We start from the raw sequence: 15218 nt of genomic DNA on the forward strand, positions 1-15218 counted from the left end.
AACACGGTTTGGTAAGATCAGAAAGCACACTGAGTAAACTCACCTTTTGGACACGAACACACACACACACACACACACGCACACACACCTCCACACACCCCCACACGAGTCAGTCCAGACATTCGTCAACAGTTGAGTTGATCAATAACTAATCAATCTAAAAGTCTTTGCTCCTCAGTTTTGTTGGTCAGTTGTGTGTTTTCTCCCCACCATCATGACGAAGGCCCTCCTGATGTGTGTGTTTTTCATCAGTTGGAGGGCAGAGGCCGATCCCAGATCGTAAGTCAACTTTTTTATGTCGTCGATTATTAGCTGCTCGATTCTCTTCTGACATTTGTAGAGGTTGGGTATCCACGACGACATTAAACTCAATGTGACGGCTTCAGGACTGTGATTGGCTGTTGGATTTCCTTTTGTCATAACAAAGATGATTCAAATGTCCGCGGTCTTGCTACCCATTCACCCCGTCCCTCAGTCGAGTGCGCAGGAAACACAAGGCAGAGTTCAGCTGGTGAAAACCGTCAGGACTTTGAGTTGTGTTTGTGTCCTACATACGTCCAACTGTGTCGGCCAGGTACAAGAAATGTACCAGAAAGGTACAAGAAAGGTACAAGAAAGTCCGTCAAAAGAGTAAAAAGGCTGAGGAGCCCAGAGTCCAACGCTATCTTTGTATATATATATATATATATGTTTGTTGGTGTGTTTGCCGACCCCTGAGGCCTCTTTAGTCAGCAGCCGTTAGCAGTTAGCTTTCAGTAAAGTCAGATGCTCAACAGGAAGCTAAGTCAGAGCTAATTTGCTCATCTTTTCCACCACTTCCTGTTTCATCTCCTCCTGCCTCAGGTATCTGATCACAGCGCCTCTGTCTCTACGCCTGGACGCCGAGGAGAACGTGGTGGTGCAGCTTTTCGGTTTCACGGATCAGGTGGACGTCTACGTGTTCTTAAGAACCTCCATGGCGCCGAATCATGTGGTTCTGGCTAAGAAGATGGTGACCCTCAACCCCCAGAACCACTACCAGGCCGCCGCCAAAGTCCGGGTCAGATCCAACTCGGAAGGAGATTGATCGGGAGCTGCCACAGGCTGAACTTTGGATCATTCATTCTCCGTTTCTCTCTGTAGCTGTACACAGGTCAGCTGCATCAGAGTGTGGATCATGTGATCCTCCACGTTCAATCACGGGAGATCAACCAGCACCTGTCTGTCCCCGTCAGCCGCGCCAACGGTTACCTGTTCATCCAAACCGACAAGCCACTGTACACGCCACATCAGAGCGGTGAGAGCGCGCCATTCCTAAACACGCATCCTCAATGACCCACGACACAAACCAATGGTGTTCAGGTGATCGTCAGTGATTTATCAATCCATAATCTCAGGTTGGAATGGAGCATATCTTTGTGGGAGATGATCAAGGCTTTTAAAAACTGAAACTTTGATACCTAAATTTACAATAATTACACACACTCATTCACCCTTTAATTTGGATCCACTTCCCAAATGTACTCGAGGCCTTTGTGGCTTCAACCAAGTTTCATGGCTACCTAATCCAGGTCATCCTGTTGATGAAGGTCGAAACATGACCTTCATCATGGCTGTAATGACCAGAAAAGGAGGAAGTGAACCTGAAGGCATCATTAGTTCTGGTTTATATGAAATCTGCAATATATAGACAAATACTTTGTCTTCTTAACATGTGCATTTACTCGTGTGTGTGTGTGTGCATGTGTGTGTGTGTGTGTGTGTGTGTGTGTGTGTGTGTGTGCGTGTGTCCAGTCAAAGTGAGGGCATTTTCTCTCAACCAGGAGCTGAGGCCGGCTAATCGCAGCGTCTTCCTGACCTTCAAGGTAAGTGTAAAGACCAGTGCCACCAGCAGAGGGCCAAAACTGGTTCCACCATGTCTCAGCTGTTGAATTCTCTGACGTCACAGAGATCTTAGATCAGTGATTTTGTCACTGACAGGACCCGGATCATACGACGGTGGACAGTGTTGAGATGATCGACGTCAACAATGGAATTCCTTCAATGCAGAATCCCTTCAGGATTCCCCTTAATCCAAAGTAAGATATTAAAGAAGCTCCTGGATTAATCTGTGTTTACGCAGTCTGCTTCCAGCCTGTCATCAATGTGATCCCAGGCTGTGTAATGTGATTCCAGGCTGTGTGTAATGTGATTCCAGGCTTTGCAATGTGATTCCAGGCTGTGTGTAATGTAATTACAGGCTGTGTAATGTGATTCCAGGCTGTGTAATGTGATTCCAGGCTGTGTAATGTGATTCCAGGCTGTGTAATGTAATTCCAGGCTGTGTGTAATGTGATTCCAGGCTGTGTAATGTGATTCTAGGCTGTGTAATGTGATTCCAGGCTGTGTAATGTGATTCCAGGCTGTGTAATATGATCCCAGGCTGTGTAATGTGATTCCAGGCTGTGTAATGTGATTCCAGGCTGTGTAATATGATTCCAGGCTGTGTAATGTAATTCCAGGCTGTGTAATGTGATTCCAGGCTGTGTAATGTGATTCCAGGCTGTGTGTAATGTGATTCCAGGCTGTGTAATATGATTCCAGGCTGTGTAATGTGATTCCAGGTTGTGTAATGTGATTCCAGGCTGTGTAATGTGATTCCAGGCTGTGTAATGTGATTCCAGGTTGTGTAATGTGATTCCAGGCTGTGTAATATGATCCCAGGCTGTGTAATGTGATTCCAGGTTGTGTAATGTGATTCCAGGCTGTGTAATGTGATTCCAGGCTGTGTGTAATCTGATTCCAGGCTGTGTAATGTAATTCCAGGTTGGGTATTTGGTTCATTGAAGCCTCCTACTCTGATGAGTTCACCACAACAGCGAGAACAGACTTTGAAGTTAGAGAATATGGTAACAATATTCACATCGACTATCTGATAACATTTCAACTATAATGGTGGTTTTAGCCGGACTTCGTGTTAAATAAATGAATTGCTTCGTGTCAGTTCTTCCCAGCTTTTCCATTCAAGTGGAACCGCAGGCGTCCTTCATCGCCGACAGCAGCTTCACCGGTTTCAACTTTAAGGTTTCTGCAAGGTGAGCGACCGCCGGCGAGGACTCCGCCGTTGCTCAGCTGTGAATGAGACTCGCTGTGTTCCTGTCAGGTACCTTCACGGAGCTCCGCTGGCTAATGGCGTGGTGTTCCTGCGCTACGGCTATGTTAGCGGGACGGACCCTCCAGTCCTCATCACCAGTTCTGTTGTCAGAGATCGAGTAAGAGAACAAAGAAATACAAGCAACACACAGTGAAAAAAGCAATGCTGACACTATCAGATCATTAGTGAGTCTTTACTAACCCGGTCATGATGGCGGCTGGACGAGGACTCACAACAACATGTTCTGATGTAAACACCTGAGCGCTTGTGGCCCCTCCCGTTCATGTGTCCACACACGTGGTTTTGCTTGCTGTTAGTATCTTGTGTAACTTCCAGTTGTCACCGGACGGTAAAATTGCCGTGACTGTTGACATGCGGAGCGTCCTGTCTCGACACAACGGACCCAGAGACTTGAGCAGTCTGGTGGGGAAGTACCTGGTCATCGCTGTCCTTGTACAGGAGGATACAGGTACGTGCTACGTAACCCTTCGTCCAACATGACCCCCCCCCCAGGTATCCTCACCCCCCCTCTCTGTCTCTCAGGGGGTATCACTCAAGAGCTGGTGTTTGACTCTGTGAAGTTTGTTAAATCACCGTACAGGCTGAGCCTGGTTTCAACGCCCCCCTTCATTAAACCTGGACTTCCTTTTAACATCCAGGTGAGCATAAGAGCCGTCGTATTTTACAACAGTTGTGTAAAAAAACAACAACAACGTGACTGAGGAAAGGTCACGATCCCACTGCAGGTGTTGGTGAAGGATCACCTGGACAAACCTGTGCAAGGTGTTCAAGTTCGTCTGGTGGAGCGACAAGTGTCCAAGAAGGGGAGAGACGATGAGGTACTTCCATGTCCTGGGAGCTCAACCAGCCAATCAGATGGCCTCGCCGTGTTCATCTGCAACACGCCGAAGGAGGCAGTCAAGGCGGTGCTGAAGGTGAGAAGTGGGAGGAGCTTGTAAAGCTCATGATGTTTACCTGTGAATCATCTCACCTGGAACGTTTTCTTGATCCCACCCAGTTTGTGACGGCGGACCCCGCCCTGCCACCAACCAGTCAGGCCAGTCTAAATCTGAACGCGGTGGCCTATTACTCTCCAAACCAGCGTTACCTTTACATTGACCCTCCAATGCCTGGAAATAGTCTGGTGGTGGGGAGCCACTCCCAAGTCAGCGTGTACTCGGCCACTCCCTCCTACGTGCCCGTCAGAGCCCTCAGCTACCTGGTGAGGAAAACACAGTTCTGTAATGTGCGGCGTCCTCGCCGTTTCCATGGTTACTGATGACACCTCTGCTGCCCCAGGTGCTGTCTAAAGGGAAGTTGGTGCACTTTGGCAGTCAGACGTTTGTTTCCCGTGCTGATAACAGACAGGTAGTGAGGTTCCAGGTGTTGCCCTCCATGGTCCCGTCCGTCAGGCTGCTGGTCTACTACATCCTGTTTGGAGAGGGGACGTCTGAGCTGGTCGCTGACTCCGTCTGGCTGGACGTCAGACACAAGTGTGTCAATGGACTCCTGGTAGGACGGCCGGCGGTTCACTTATTCATTCGCTGATGACTCTAACGGGACCCGACGCCGACACAGTAGAGGGGATTCTGCCACGCTCCCATGCCGGTGGATGACGGGATGAGTGGAAGCTGAAGTCAGCTGCAGCTTCTTCTAAAATATCATTGCTGTTTGAGCGTTTTTCAAGTTAAGGAGCTTTTGTTTACAGAAAAGTAGGGAAAAAACAACATTTAAAGAAGAGATATGGTGAGAAGCGCAAAAGCTGCATGACCAAAATTGTTATATTCAACCATGTAGCGGAGGATGTTTATTATTTTGATAATATCTTGATACATAGTTTCCCTAAAAACTGGTTTAATCTAGTGTGCAATGTGTGTGTGTGTGTGTGCGTCTGTGCGTGTGTGCGTGTGTCAGACTCATCTGTCACGTCAGAGGCGAGATTACAAACCGAAGGAGAACCTCCGTCTGGACGTCCGGACCAATCACGCGGGCCTGGTGGCTCTGTCTGCTGTGGACTCCACCATCTTTGCTCTACGACCCAACTACGTGGATCCCGTTTCCACGGTAACACTCCCCAAACATCACATCTGTTGGTGTGAATGAGTTTCGTTTAAAGAGTTTCGTTAATCATTTGATATGTAAAGCCAATCAAATTGTCTGTATTATAGGATAGGCTTCAAAAAGCTTTGCTTCTGCCTATTCCTTTTTTGGTTGTAATGTATGTTTAGTTTTGTTAAAGTTGTATTTATTAATTTTTTTGTCTCAATCTGACAACCAAAATAAAAATCACCATCATCATCATCAAAAGTGCTGTTAAATGGCGGTAACAGGGTAACTACGGTGGCCTGCAGGTTCTGCGCCACATTGAGAAGAGCGACCAGGGCTGCGGTGGGGGCGGGGGCAAAGACGCCGCTGATGTTTTCCACCTGGCCGGCCTGACTTTCATCACCAACGCCAACGCCCGGCCGTCAAGCGGCAGTGCGTCAATCAGGCGATCAACCGGATCCATCAGCTAATCAATCAGTTCCTCAAACTGTTGTCTGTGCAGGTAAAGCCTGCTCGGCGGCGGTTCGCGCGAAGCGAGCGCTGTCTGACGATGACATCGAAAAGAAAGGTGAGACTCACCTCCCATGATGCAACGCGTCTGCTGCGTTGTCCACCGCGAATATAAAACGACTGCTTCATATTCCTACGTGTTATTTCAGTATAAAGCAGATAACAGTTGGCGTTTCTGTCCAGCGGCGAGTTACCGTGGTTACCTGAGGCCGTGCTGTGAAGAGGGCATGGACTTCATCCCGAGGGGGTTGACCTGTCTTCAGTTAGCCACGCAGAGAAAGAGAAACTTTCACTGCAGACGGGCCTTCAGAGAATGCTGCGAGTTCCTCCAGGAGCAACTGGATCAGAACCACAAGCTGGCCCGCCAGGGTCAGTCTGGACTCCTCGCATGACGTCAGAACAAATCAACATGGAACACAATGCGGATAAACCGGTTTAACTGTGTGTCTGGACAGCGATGGGCGCCAACTATGAACTGATGCCGTCTCTGGTGCGGAGCTACTTTCCAGAGAGCTGGATGTGGGAGGTGCAGCGGACCAGGTGACACACATCAAACGCACCCAACAGTTTCTATCTGTTTCGTTTGGACACAAACAGGAAGGTGTCTCAGGACCCGCCTTGAAGGCGCGGGTCTCAACCTTCCTCTCTGTGGCCCGACACCACAGAACGTTTTACCGATGGTTGTCCTTCGTCCTCAGTGGCGGCCTGATGCCGATCCATCGGACCCTCCCAGACTCTCTCACCACCTGGGAGTTCAAAGCTGTCGGGATGTTCGGGGATGGTGAGATTTTGTAACTTTCTTTTTCTGATTTGTTTGTTTTCATCCATTGTCTTTTCTTTACATCTTTCCCTTGATCTGAACACCTCTCAGTTCTCTTTTCCTGCCTCTCAGATCCTTCAATTAAAGCTTGTTTGGCTCAATTTCTCCCAGATGTAGAGATTTTAAATCCGTCAAATCTTTTGAATTTGTTAAATATGGATGCGATCAAAAGATTTATTTTGAAGATACTCAGTGAACGCTTTCCCTTTCGCTCAGGTCTTCTTTTATTCATGGCAAAGCTCTGATGCTAATGTGTGATGCAAGCTATCAACACTATTGCATTCAATTTGCATTGGCATCTGGTTTGTCAACATCTCATCTTGTATATATGAGCTATGAATATTAAAATCATGACCAATCATGACCGATTAAGGTAAAGATGATCACAAGCGTCAGATGTCGCACACTTCCTGTGCAGACAGGAAGTCGCCGTGTGCTCTTTCACGCAGCGCGGATGACTCTCGAGCCGTCTTCTCTCCTCCAGGTATTTGTGTCTCAGACCCGGTTCGGGTGTTTGTCGGCCTGCCGCTGAGTTTGGACGTCCCACTGCCGTATCAGGCGGTCAGGGGAGAGCAGCTGGTGCTGAATGGCTCGGTGTACAACCAGCAGCACCACGACATCACGGTGCCAGCCACAACTACATATCCCATGATCCTTTGTCCGCACCAACGCTACATGTCAACGCCTGTCTCCGTTTCCTCCCCAGTATTGTGTGACGCTGGAGGTCGGCCCGGGGGTGTGTCTGCTGCAGTCGCAGCCGTCCAATGCCGGGGCGGGGCTGCGCTCCACTGCCTGCACCTGGAAGCACCTCCCTGCAGGTGAGGTGGGGAAGGTGGACCTCACTATCCTGGGCCTGGAGCCTGGAGAGCACAAGCTGATCTTTACTCTGAAGACACGAAGGGGACAAAAAGACATCCTGGAGAAGAAGCTACGAGTGGTGGTGCGTTCACGGACGCCGGAATATTGATAGTCCTACCTGACAAGGGGGTTGAACTGATTATAGTAACAGGAAATCACCTGTTCCTCATTTCTCTCTCTCTGGAACCTGCGATCGCTTTTGACTGCTCAGCCCGAAGGCATAAGGAAGGAGCAGTTTTCTGGAGGGAGGCTCGACCCACAGGGACTCCATGGTACATGAACCGATGATGAGGAGGGCCGTGTGTCTGAGGAAGCTCAGCTGAAGCCTCTGTTCTGTGTTTCTGTGCTGCCGTAGGTTCAGAAGAGAGAATTGTGGAGCTGAAGAATAAAATGCCAGCGAACGTCGTTCCCAACACAATCGTAGAGAGGATGCTGACCATCCAGGGTGAGACCTGCTGGTGCTAAGCTAAAAGCTAGCCCTGGTGAACATGCGGCAGTTTAAGTTTGTCTCCGTACAAGTAAACGCCTCGACGGGTGACCATATTTGGGCATTACAGAGCAGACGCATCTTATGAATCCCACTGAGAAAAGAACTGCCTGGAAATAAACATGACAACAATATTGCAGAATGGTGGACAACCGGCAAACACAAAAACACACACCGGACTGTCCCCCCGGTGGTTATTCAGTGCAACTACACGTGGTGTCTGTTTGATGTCCCAGGTGAGGTTCTCGGTGACTTCCTGTCAGTGACAAGCAACCCTGAAGTTCTCCGACAGCTCGTCAATCTGCCAGGCGGGTCAGCAGAGTCAGAGCTCAGTGGACTCCTCCCCCTGGTCCAGGTGTATCACTACCTGGAAACGATGAGCCGCTGGGACATCCTGGGAGAGGACATAGAGAAGACCTCAGCAAATATGAAGCAGACGATCAGGGAGGGTAAAAGGCCGTTGTTGAGACCCTGACGGAAGCCCGGGGAGGATTACTGACGGTGTGTGTGTGTGTGTGTGTGTGTGTGTGTGCGCGTGTGCGTGCGCGTCTAGGCCTGATCGGGATCAGTTCCTTCAGACATGGAGACTGCAGCTACAGCATGTGGATGAAGAGAGAATCCAGCACCTGGTCAGAACTCACACAGAACTTTAAATGAATAGTCGAGTGAAGCACCGCCGGAGCTGCCGCTGATCTAGAGGGACCTCTGACCCCCCCCCCCCCCCCCGGCCTCCCGTCTCTCTGGCAGGATAACGGCTCTGGTGGTGAAGACCCTGTCCATGACGGACCCGGTTGTCTCCGTGAACCGCCAGCAGCTGTCGGAGTCTGTGGCCTGGTTGATCCGTAGTGCTCAGCAGCAGGACGGGTCCTTCATGGAGAAGTCCTCCTTCAGACCCAACAGAGCCATGGTCGGCGTCTCCGTCCATCAGCCGTCCTCTCCTCTCTGCAGTCCGACGCTGACACTTCTCTGATTGGCTGCAGGTTGCAGGGATGGATACCCTCGACCAATCTGTGTATCTGACGTCGTTCACGTTGATCGCGTTGCACAAAGCGACGAGAATCAACGATCCAATCCTGCAGCTGAGAGTGAGTCGTCCTCCTCTTTCTCTTCCTCTTCCTCTTCGTCCTGCCATCCTATGAGTCCTGATCAATTTGAAATGGCTTTCCTTTAAATCTTCTCCCTCACAGTCCCAATATGACAGCATGCGGTCGGCAGCAAACTACATTTCCCAGCATGCCTCAAGTTTGAAGAGCGTGTATGTGCGTGCAGTGGCGGCCTACGCGCTGACCCTTCATGACCCCGACAGCTTCGCGGCGTTCTCGCTGATTGACACCCTGGAGCGTCAGGCTCGACAGAAAGGTGTTTGTCCTCCTGTCCTCAGTTTTGTCCTTGGGGACAAACTGTCCCCAAGGAAGTAATGTTTACAAGACCAGAGGTCGAACCCGCCCCACTTTGGGGCCATGTAGCTTCGCAGTAACTTGGCATACTTGATTTCAAGTTTAAACAATGTGTGTGTGTGTGTGTGTGTGTGTGTGTGTCTTTTATGTAGGAAACCCTGCCAAGCTTAGGTACTGGCAGGAGACATTTGTTACAGCTGATTGGCTGAAACCCGACCAATCCAGTAGTCTGACGGTGGAGACGACGGCCTATGTGCTGCTGTCCGTGCTGATCAAGGTTTGTTTTGCCACATTCACTCGTCTTTTGTCTTTCAGCCCAAAGAATTGTGACAAGATAATGAGGAAATAGTTCATTCACATCTTTTTAATCTTATTGTTTTCAATCAATCTATAGGCTAATGATAACAGATTTTATATGTTAATTATTCCATTTGATGCAAATAAAATTAACAATGAAATACATTTTCATTGGCGGTAAGTCTCTGATGAACCGTTTGTTCTGGGAACTATTTCCTGGTTGGTCTGGTTGTCATGACGACAGGGTTGGCGGAGGAATACCATTTTCAACTTTTGATAAAGTATTGAAACTGCCGCATGTGTTTTATTGCAACTTTCCTCTAAGCCTCATTGAAAGCTGTGTGGTTTGTTTTTGTTTATTCCATAAACTAATATATTGACTATTGATGACATGAGATGTGTTGTTTTGTCTGAAAGGGGAGAATTCCTTATGCTAACCCCATCCTGACCTGGCTGACCCAGGATCAGCACTACGGCGAGGGCTTCTTCTCTCTACAGGTAAACACACCCTGAAAAACGCGCTGCACTGGCCGTGATTGTCAGAGAGCATCACGAACCGGAACCGTTACCGTTACCGGAATCAAACGGTTAGTGGAACGGAAGAAGATGATTGGTCCAGATTTTGTGGGGCTGTCCTAAGGCCTGTTGTGGGTCGAGGTGATGAACCTTAGGGCCTCTGTGTTCTCCCGTTAACCGTCTGTTGATATTATGTGTCATCTAATACAAGAATGTATCGACCCGGCTGTCTCTCTACCCGGCTGTCTCTCTACCTGTCTCTCTCTCTACCTGTCTCTCTCTCTACCCGTCTCTATCCAAGGAGACAGTATTGACTCTGGAGGCGGTGACTGAGTACAGCAAAATTGCCCCTCAAGCCGTCCTCAATCAGGACATCAACATCATCTACAGAAAATTGGGGCTGCTGGGACGCGTGGAGCTCCGCCGGAACCGACCTGTGGCCACGCCCATCCAGGTGAGCGTGAGACAAGTCGCCGCTCTGCTCTGTTGTTATCTACCTCTGCTGCCACGTGTCTTTCTCTTTGCAGGTGACAAAGAATGACGACATCATTGTGTCGACAGGTTATGGAAGGGGCGTGTCCACCGTGAAGGTGGGTCTGCGTTTTAAATTGCTTTCTTGAATGTTTTTGTGCATTTCCCAGAATGCTCCTTGATTTTAGCGATGTTGCATTTCAGATGAAAACGGTTTACTATGAGACGGTGGCGTCCGCGGAGACGTGTCACTTTGACCTCACCATAGATGTGAACAGCGGCGATAACCCCAACAGTCAGTATGCATTCTACCTGTCTGTCTACCTGTCTGTCTACCTGTTGTCTACCTGTCTGTCTACCACAGAATCTTTTCTTCTTGTCCTCAGATGCGAACATAAAGCCTCCTTATCTGGTCGCTTGTGCAAAGTAAGAAAACTGAAATCTGTTTTATCTTAGATATAAAATATTATTATTATTATTATTATGATGATGATGATTATTATTATTGTTATCACTATTATCCAAGACATTTAAGCCCAGCTCACTCCTCGGCTGCCTCTCCTCATCAGAGACGAGTCAAATGCAGAGAATAAATTTGATGACATTGTACGATATGATTGTTTTGACAACACGACTTCTTATCTAAGTTTAAATATGTTCACGGAAGACCGTTAATAATCTAAATAACACAAACAATGCGCGCTCCAGGTTTAAACCTCCTCCCAACGAGGGGCTGACAGAGTCCGCTCGGACAGTGATGAATATCCAGCTGGCCACAGGTGTAGAGGCTTACCTGGAGGACCTGAGACAGGTGAACTTGTTTCCTTTAGGTTTGTAGTAGTATTCTTTAGTAGATGGATATTTTTGTCCTATCTTTTTTCACCACGTTGATTTGATCTGTTCATGTGTAATAGCGTCATCATGGAAAAAGGTCATAAACGAAACGTTTTTCATCTCACAGTTGTTTTTGCTAACGAGAGGTTTGTTGTGAGGATTGCAGCATTAATCTAATTACATTAAATCAGTACAAGCATTAATGTCACATCCAAATGTTTGTATATGCACGTCTTGCTCATAAAGTAAACCTGAGTGGAAACAGTTTATCTGACTTGTTGTTTTGCAGTTCAAAGACGGAGACGAGCCGATTGTCTCCCACTATTCGATCCAGGGAAACACTGTGGTCATTCAGATGGACGCTGTGAGTGATGCCATTCTGGACCTGGACTGACATCATACTTACTTATATGTGATCACAAAAATCAGCTAAAAACTAATTGCATAGTTTGGAAAATAGAATATTAGAAATGTGTTGAAGTCTGATTTGTGATATCATAATTAGAAAATTATTTTTGAAACCTCGCTTTAATGATTCATAAATTCCCATTTAGTTACAAGGTTCTTCATGATAACTTCCTGTTTGTTTGCTGTGTTCTTTGTGATAACTTCCTGTTTGGTTGCTCGGTTGTTTGCGACAACTTCCTGTTTGGTTGCTGTGTTCCTTATGATGACTTCCTGTCTGGTTGCTGGGTTTCTTATGATAACTTCCTGTCTGGTTGCTGGGTTCTTTGTGATAACTTCCTGTTTTGTTGCTGCGTTGTTTGTGATAACTTCCTGTTTTGTTGCTGGTTGTTTGCGAAGACCTCCTGTTTTGTTGCTGGGTTCCTTATGATGACTTCCTGTCTGTTTGCTGGGTTCTTTGTGATAACTTCCTGTTTGGTTGGTTGTTTGTGATAACTTCCTGTTTGGTTGCTGGGTTGTTATTGATGACTTCCTGTCTGTTTGCTGGGTTCTTTATAATAACTGCCTGTTTGGTTGCTGGGTTCTTTGTGATAACTTCCTGTCTGTTTGCTGGGTTCCTTATGATGACTTCCTGTCTGGTTGCTGGGTTCTTTGTGATAACTTCCTGTTTTGTTGCTGCGTTGTTTGTGATAACTTCCTGTTTTGTTGCTGGGTTCCTTATGATGACTTCCTGTCTAGTTGCTGGGTTCTTTGTGATAACTTCCTGTTTGGTTGGTGGGTTGTTTGTGATAACTTCTTGTTTGGTTGCTGTGTTCCTTATGATGACTTCCTGTCTGTTTGCTGGGTTTTTTGTGATAACTTCCTGTTTTGTTGCTGCGTTGTTTGTGATAACTTCCTGTTTTGTTGCTGGGTTCCTTATGATGACTTCCTGTCTGGTTGCTGGGTTCTTTGTGATAACTTCCTGTTTGGTTGGTGGGTTGTTTGTGATGACTTCCTGTCTGTTTGCTGGGTTCTTTGTGATAACTTCCTGTTTTGTTGCTGCGTTGTTTGTGATAACTTCCTGTTTTGTTGCTGGGTTCCTTATGATGACTTCCTGTCTGGTTGCTGGGTTCTTTGTGATAACTTCCTGTTTTGTTGCTGCGTTGTTTGTGATAACTTCCTGTTTTGTTGCTGGGTTCCTTATGATGACTTCCTGTCTAGTTGCTGGGTTCTTTGTGATAACTTCCTGTTTGGTTGGTGGGTTGTTTGTGATAACTTCTTGTTTGGTTGCTGTGTTCCTTATGATGACTTCCTGTCTGTTTGCTGGGTTTTTTGTGATAACTTCCTGTTTTGTTGCTGCGTTGTTTGTGATAACTTCCTGTTTTGTTGCTGGGTTCCTTATGATGACTTCCTGTCTGGTTGCTGGGTTCTTTGTGATAACTTCCTGTTTGGTTGGTGGGTTGTTTGTGATGACTTCCTGTCTGTTTGCTGGGTTCTTTGTGATAACTTCCTGTTTTGTTGCTGCGTTGTTTGTGATAACTTCCTGTTTTGTTGCTGGGTTCCTTATGATGACTTCCTGTCTGGTTGCTGGGTTCTTTGTGATAACTTCCTGTTTGGTTGGTGGGTTGTTTGTGATAACTTCCTGTCTGTTTGCTGGGTTCTTTGTGATTACTTCCTGTTTGGTTGCTGTGTTCCTTATGATGACTTCCTGTCTGTTTGCTGGGTTCTTTGTGATTACTTCCTGTTTGGTTGCTGTGTTCCTTATGATGACTTCCTGTCTGTTTGCTGGGTTCTTTGTGATGATTTCCTGTCTCATTGATAGATTCCCTCAGATTACTTCCTATGTGTTGATTTTCGGATCAGGACCAGATTCAGTGTGACAGGATCCAGCAAGTCGCTGTTTACTGTCTATGAGCCACAGGATAGAGGTGAGTCATGACCTGCTGTGCATCCTGGGATTTGTAGTCTTTTGTATGTTTGGTGAAATTCAGGCAAAAATCTGCATCTGTAAACAGTGATGAAATGTTTGCAATGCTTGTTTTAAAATAATACGAAAACGCTTATTTGATATGGATGCTAAAATGTTGACTTTTTAGACCTGGTAGGTCTAGTTTTTTATTTATTTATTTATTTATTGTCATCAATAAATGTCAGTAAATCCCATCAGGCTTTTAGCTGTTCTTATATTTTTTATTTCCAGCATTTCTTTGTCTTTCCCTACAGAGTGAGAGTAGACGTGTCAAATACAAAGTAATTCATCCACACTGCTAAATGTTGAAGGGGTCCTTTAAATCTTTCAGGCAGTATGTGCACCAAACAGTTCTCTTACCAGGAGCAGGTTCTGCAGCGCCTCTGTGTGGCTGAACAGTGCCAGTGCATGACAGGTAACGCCTGAAGCCAGACGTTGCATGCTGGCGTGTGTGCTTCCCGTGCTGTATTTGACGTTTTAGCTGACACATGTGACACGTTGTTGTTTAGCTGCGTGCGCCACCTACAGAGGAAACGACACGACTCTGACGGCATCAACACGCACAGATGAAGCCTGCAAGCCGCACATCAAATACGGTCAGAGTTGCTTTTGATGACAATTTTACCTTCAGGCTCAAAAATGACAGTGTCTGAGTTTTCTGTCTGCGCCACGTGATACAAACTTGACATCAGGTCACGCAGGACGTTGTCCTTGTTTGTCCCCCTCAGCCTATCAAGTGTCGGTGAAGTCTTCAGCAGCAGAAGGAGACTTTATGATCTACACGGCCACCATAGATAAAGTCCTGAAAAACTCAGATAAAGGTGAGTCTCTCATTTTTCACATCGTGGTGAGTTCACTGGAAAAGAAAAAAAACACACAAATCTTCCAAAAAAATCCACTCTCACTGTGTTCAAGGTTTCCTTAAAAGGAACAGTTCCAAGAGAGATCAATATTCGTTCATTCTGCTAGCTAGACATCGCGGGGCCTCGTTTCTCTGTGACATCGCTCTGTTGTTGGTTTTTTTCTTGAAGACTTCGAAGCGGTGCGTTCAGGTACAGAAGTGGAGCTGGTAAAAAAGGCCACCTGCAGCGCTGTCGATATCCAGAACAAAAACCAGTACATGGTGATGGGAGCCAGTGGGTCGGCGGTCACACTCGACCACGGCTTCAAGTCAGTGTCTCTCCGCTTCTCTCTCACCTGTGGCTCTTTGCATGGCGTGATGTCCCTCTGACCCGCTGGGTTGTCTTTTCTCGTAGGTATCGTCTCCCTCTGGACTCGGAGGCTGTGGTGGAGCTCTGGCCTTCTGGCTGTCGTCCTCCGGGGTGTTTGAAACACGGTGAAGAGCTGGAGATCTTTGCTCTGGACATGCAGTTAGACGGCTGCCCCGATCCGTTACCAACAACCGTCACACGGCAGAACTGAAAAGTACTATGAAATTTAGTAGTAAGGGGAGATTAAGAAGTGCTACTGGGTGTTTTATTTCTCTATATCCAAATTGTGTCATCATTTTGTAATAA

General features: G+C 47.1%; 1 protein-coding gene across 1 annotated transcript; it reads left to right on the top strand.

Annotated features, from left to right (window-relative positions):
- The first annotated feature begins 214 nt into the window (after positions 1–214).
- On the top strand, positions 215–15123 carry c5 (complement component 5). Its single transcript, XM_068760955.1, has 42 exons — positions 215–279; positions 844–1039; positions 1123–1276; positions 1774–1844; positions 1960–2057; positions 2785–2867; positions 2963–3053; positions 3122–3230; positions 3449–3581; positions 3656–3771; positions 3859–4047; positions 4131–4334; positions 4412–4624; positions 5027–5176; positions 5464–5590; positions 5661–5726; positions 5852–6037; positions 6124–6208; positions 6367–6449; positions 6973–7112; positions 7195–7428; positions 7558–7618; positions 7702–7791; positions 8070–8282; positions 8387–8462; positions 8581–8740; positions 8814–8918; positions 9021–9192; positions 9383–9507; positions 9945–10025; positions 10345–10497; positions 10571–10633; positions 10719–10809; positions 10901–10940; positions 11223–11325; positions 11638–11712; positions 13555–13660; positions 14033–14116; positions 14211–14297; positions 14430–14522; positions 14733–14871; positions 14958–15123. The coding sequence occupies exons 1-42, from the start codon at positions 215–217 to the stop codon at positions 15121–15123; spliced, it is 5076 nt and encodes a 1691-aa protein (XP_068617056.1).
- Positions 15124–15218: the final 95 nt, after the last annotated feature.

The sequence above is a fragment of the Brachionichthys hirsutus genome, chromosome 4 (assembly GCF_040956055.1).
Source record: "Brachionichthys hirsutus isolate HB-005 chromosome 4, CSIRO-AGI_Bhir_v1, whole genome shotgun sequence".
Lineage (NCBI taxonomy): Eukaryota > Metazoa > Chordata > Actinopteri > Lophiiformes > Brachionichthyidae > Brachionichthys > Brachionichthys hirsutus.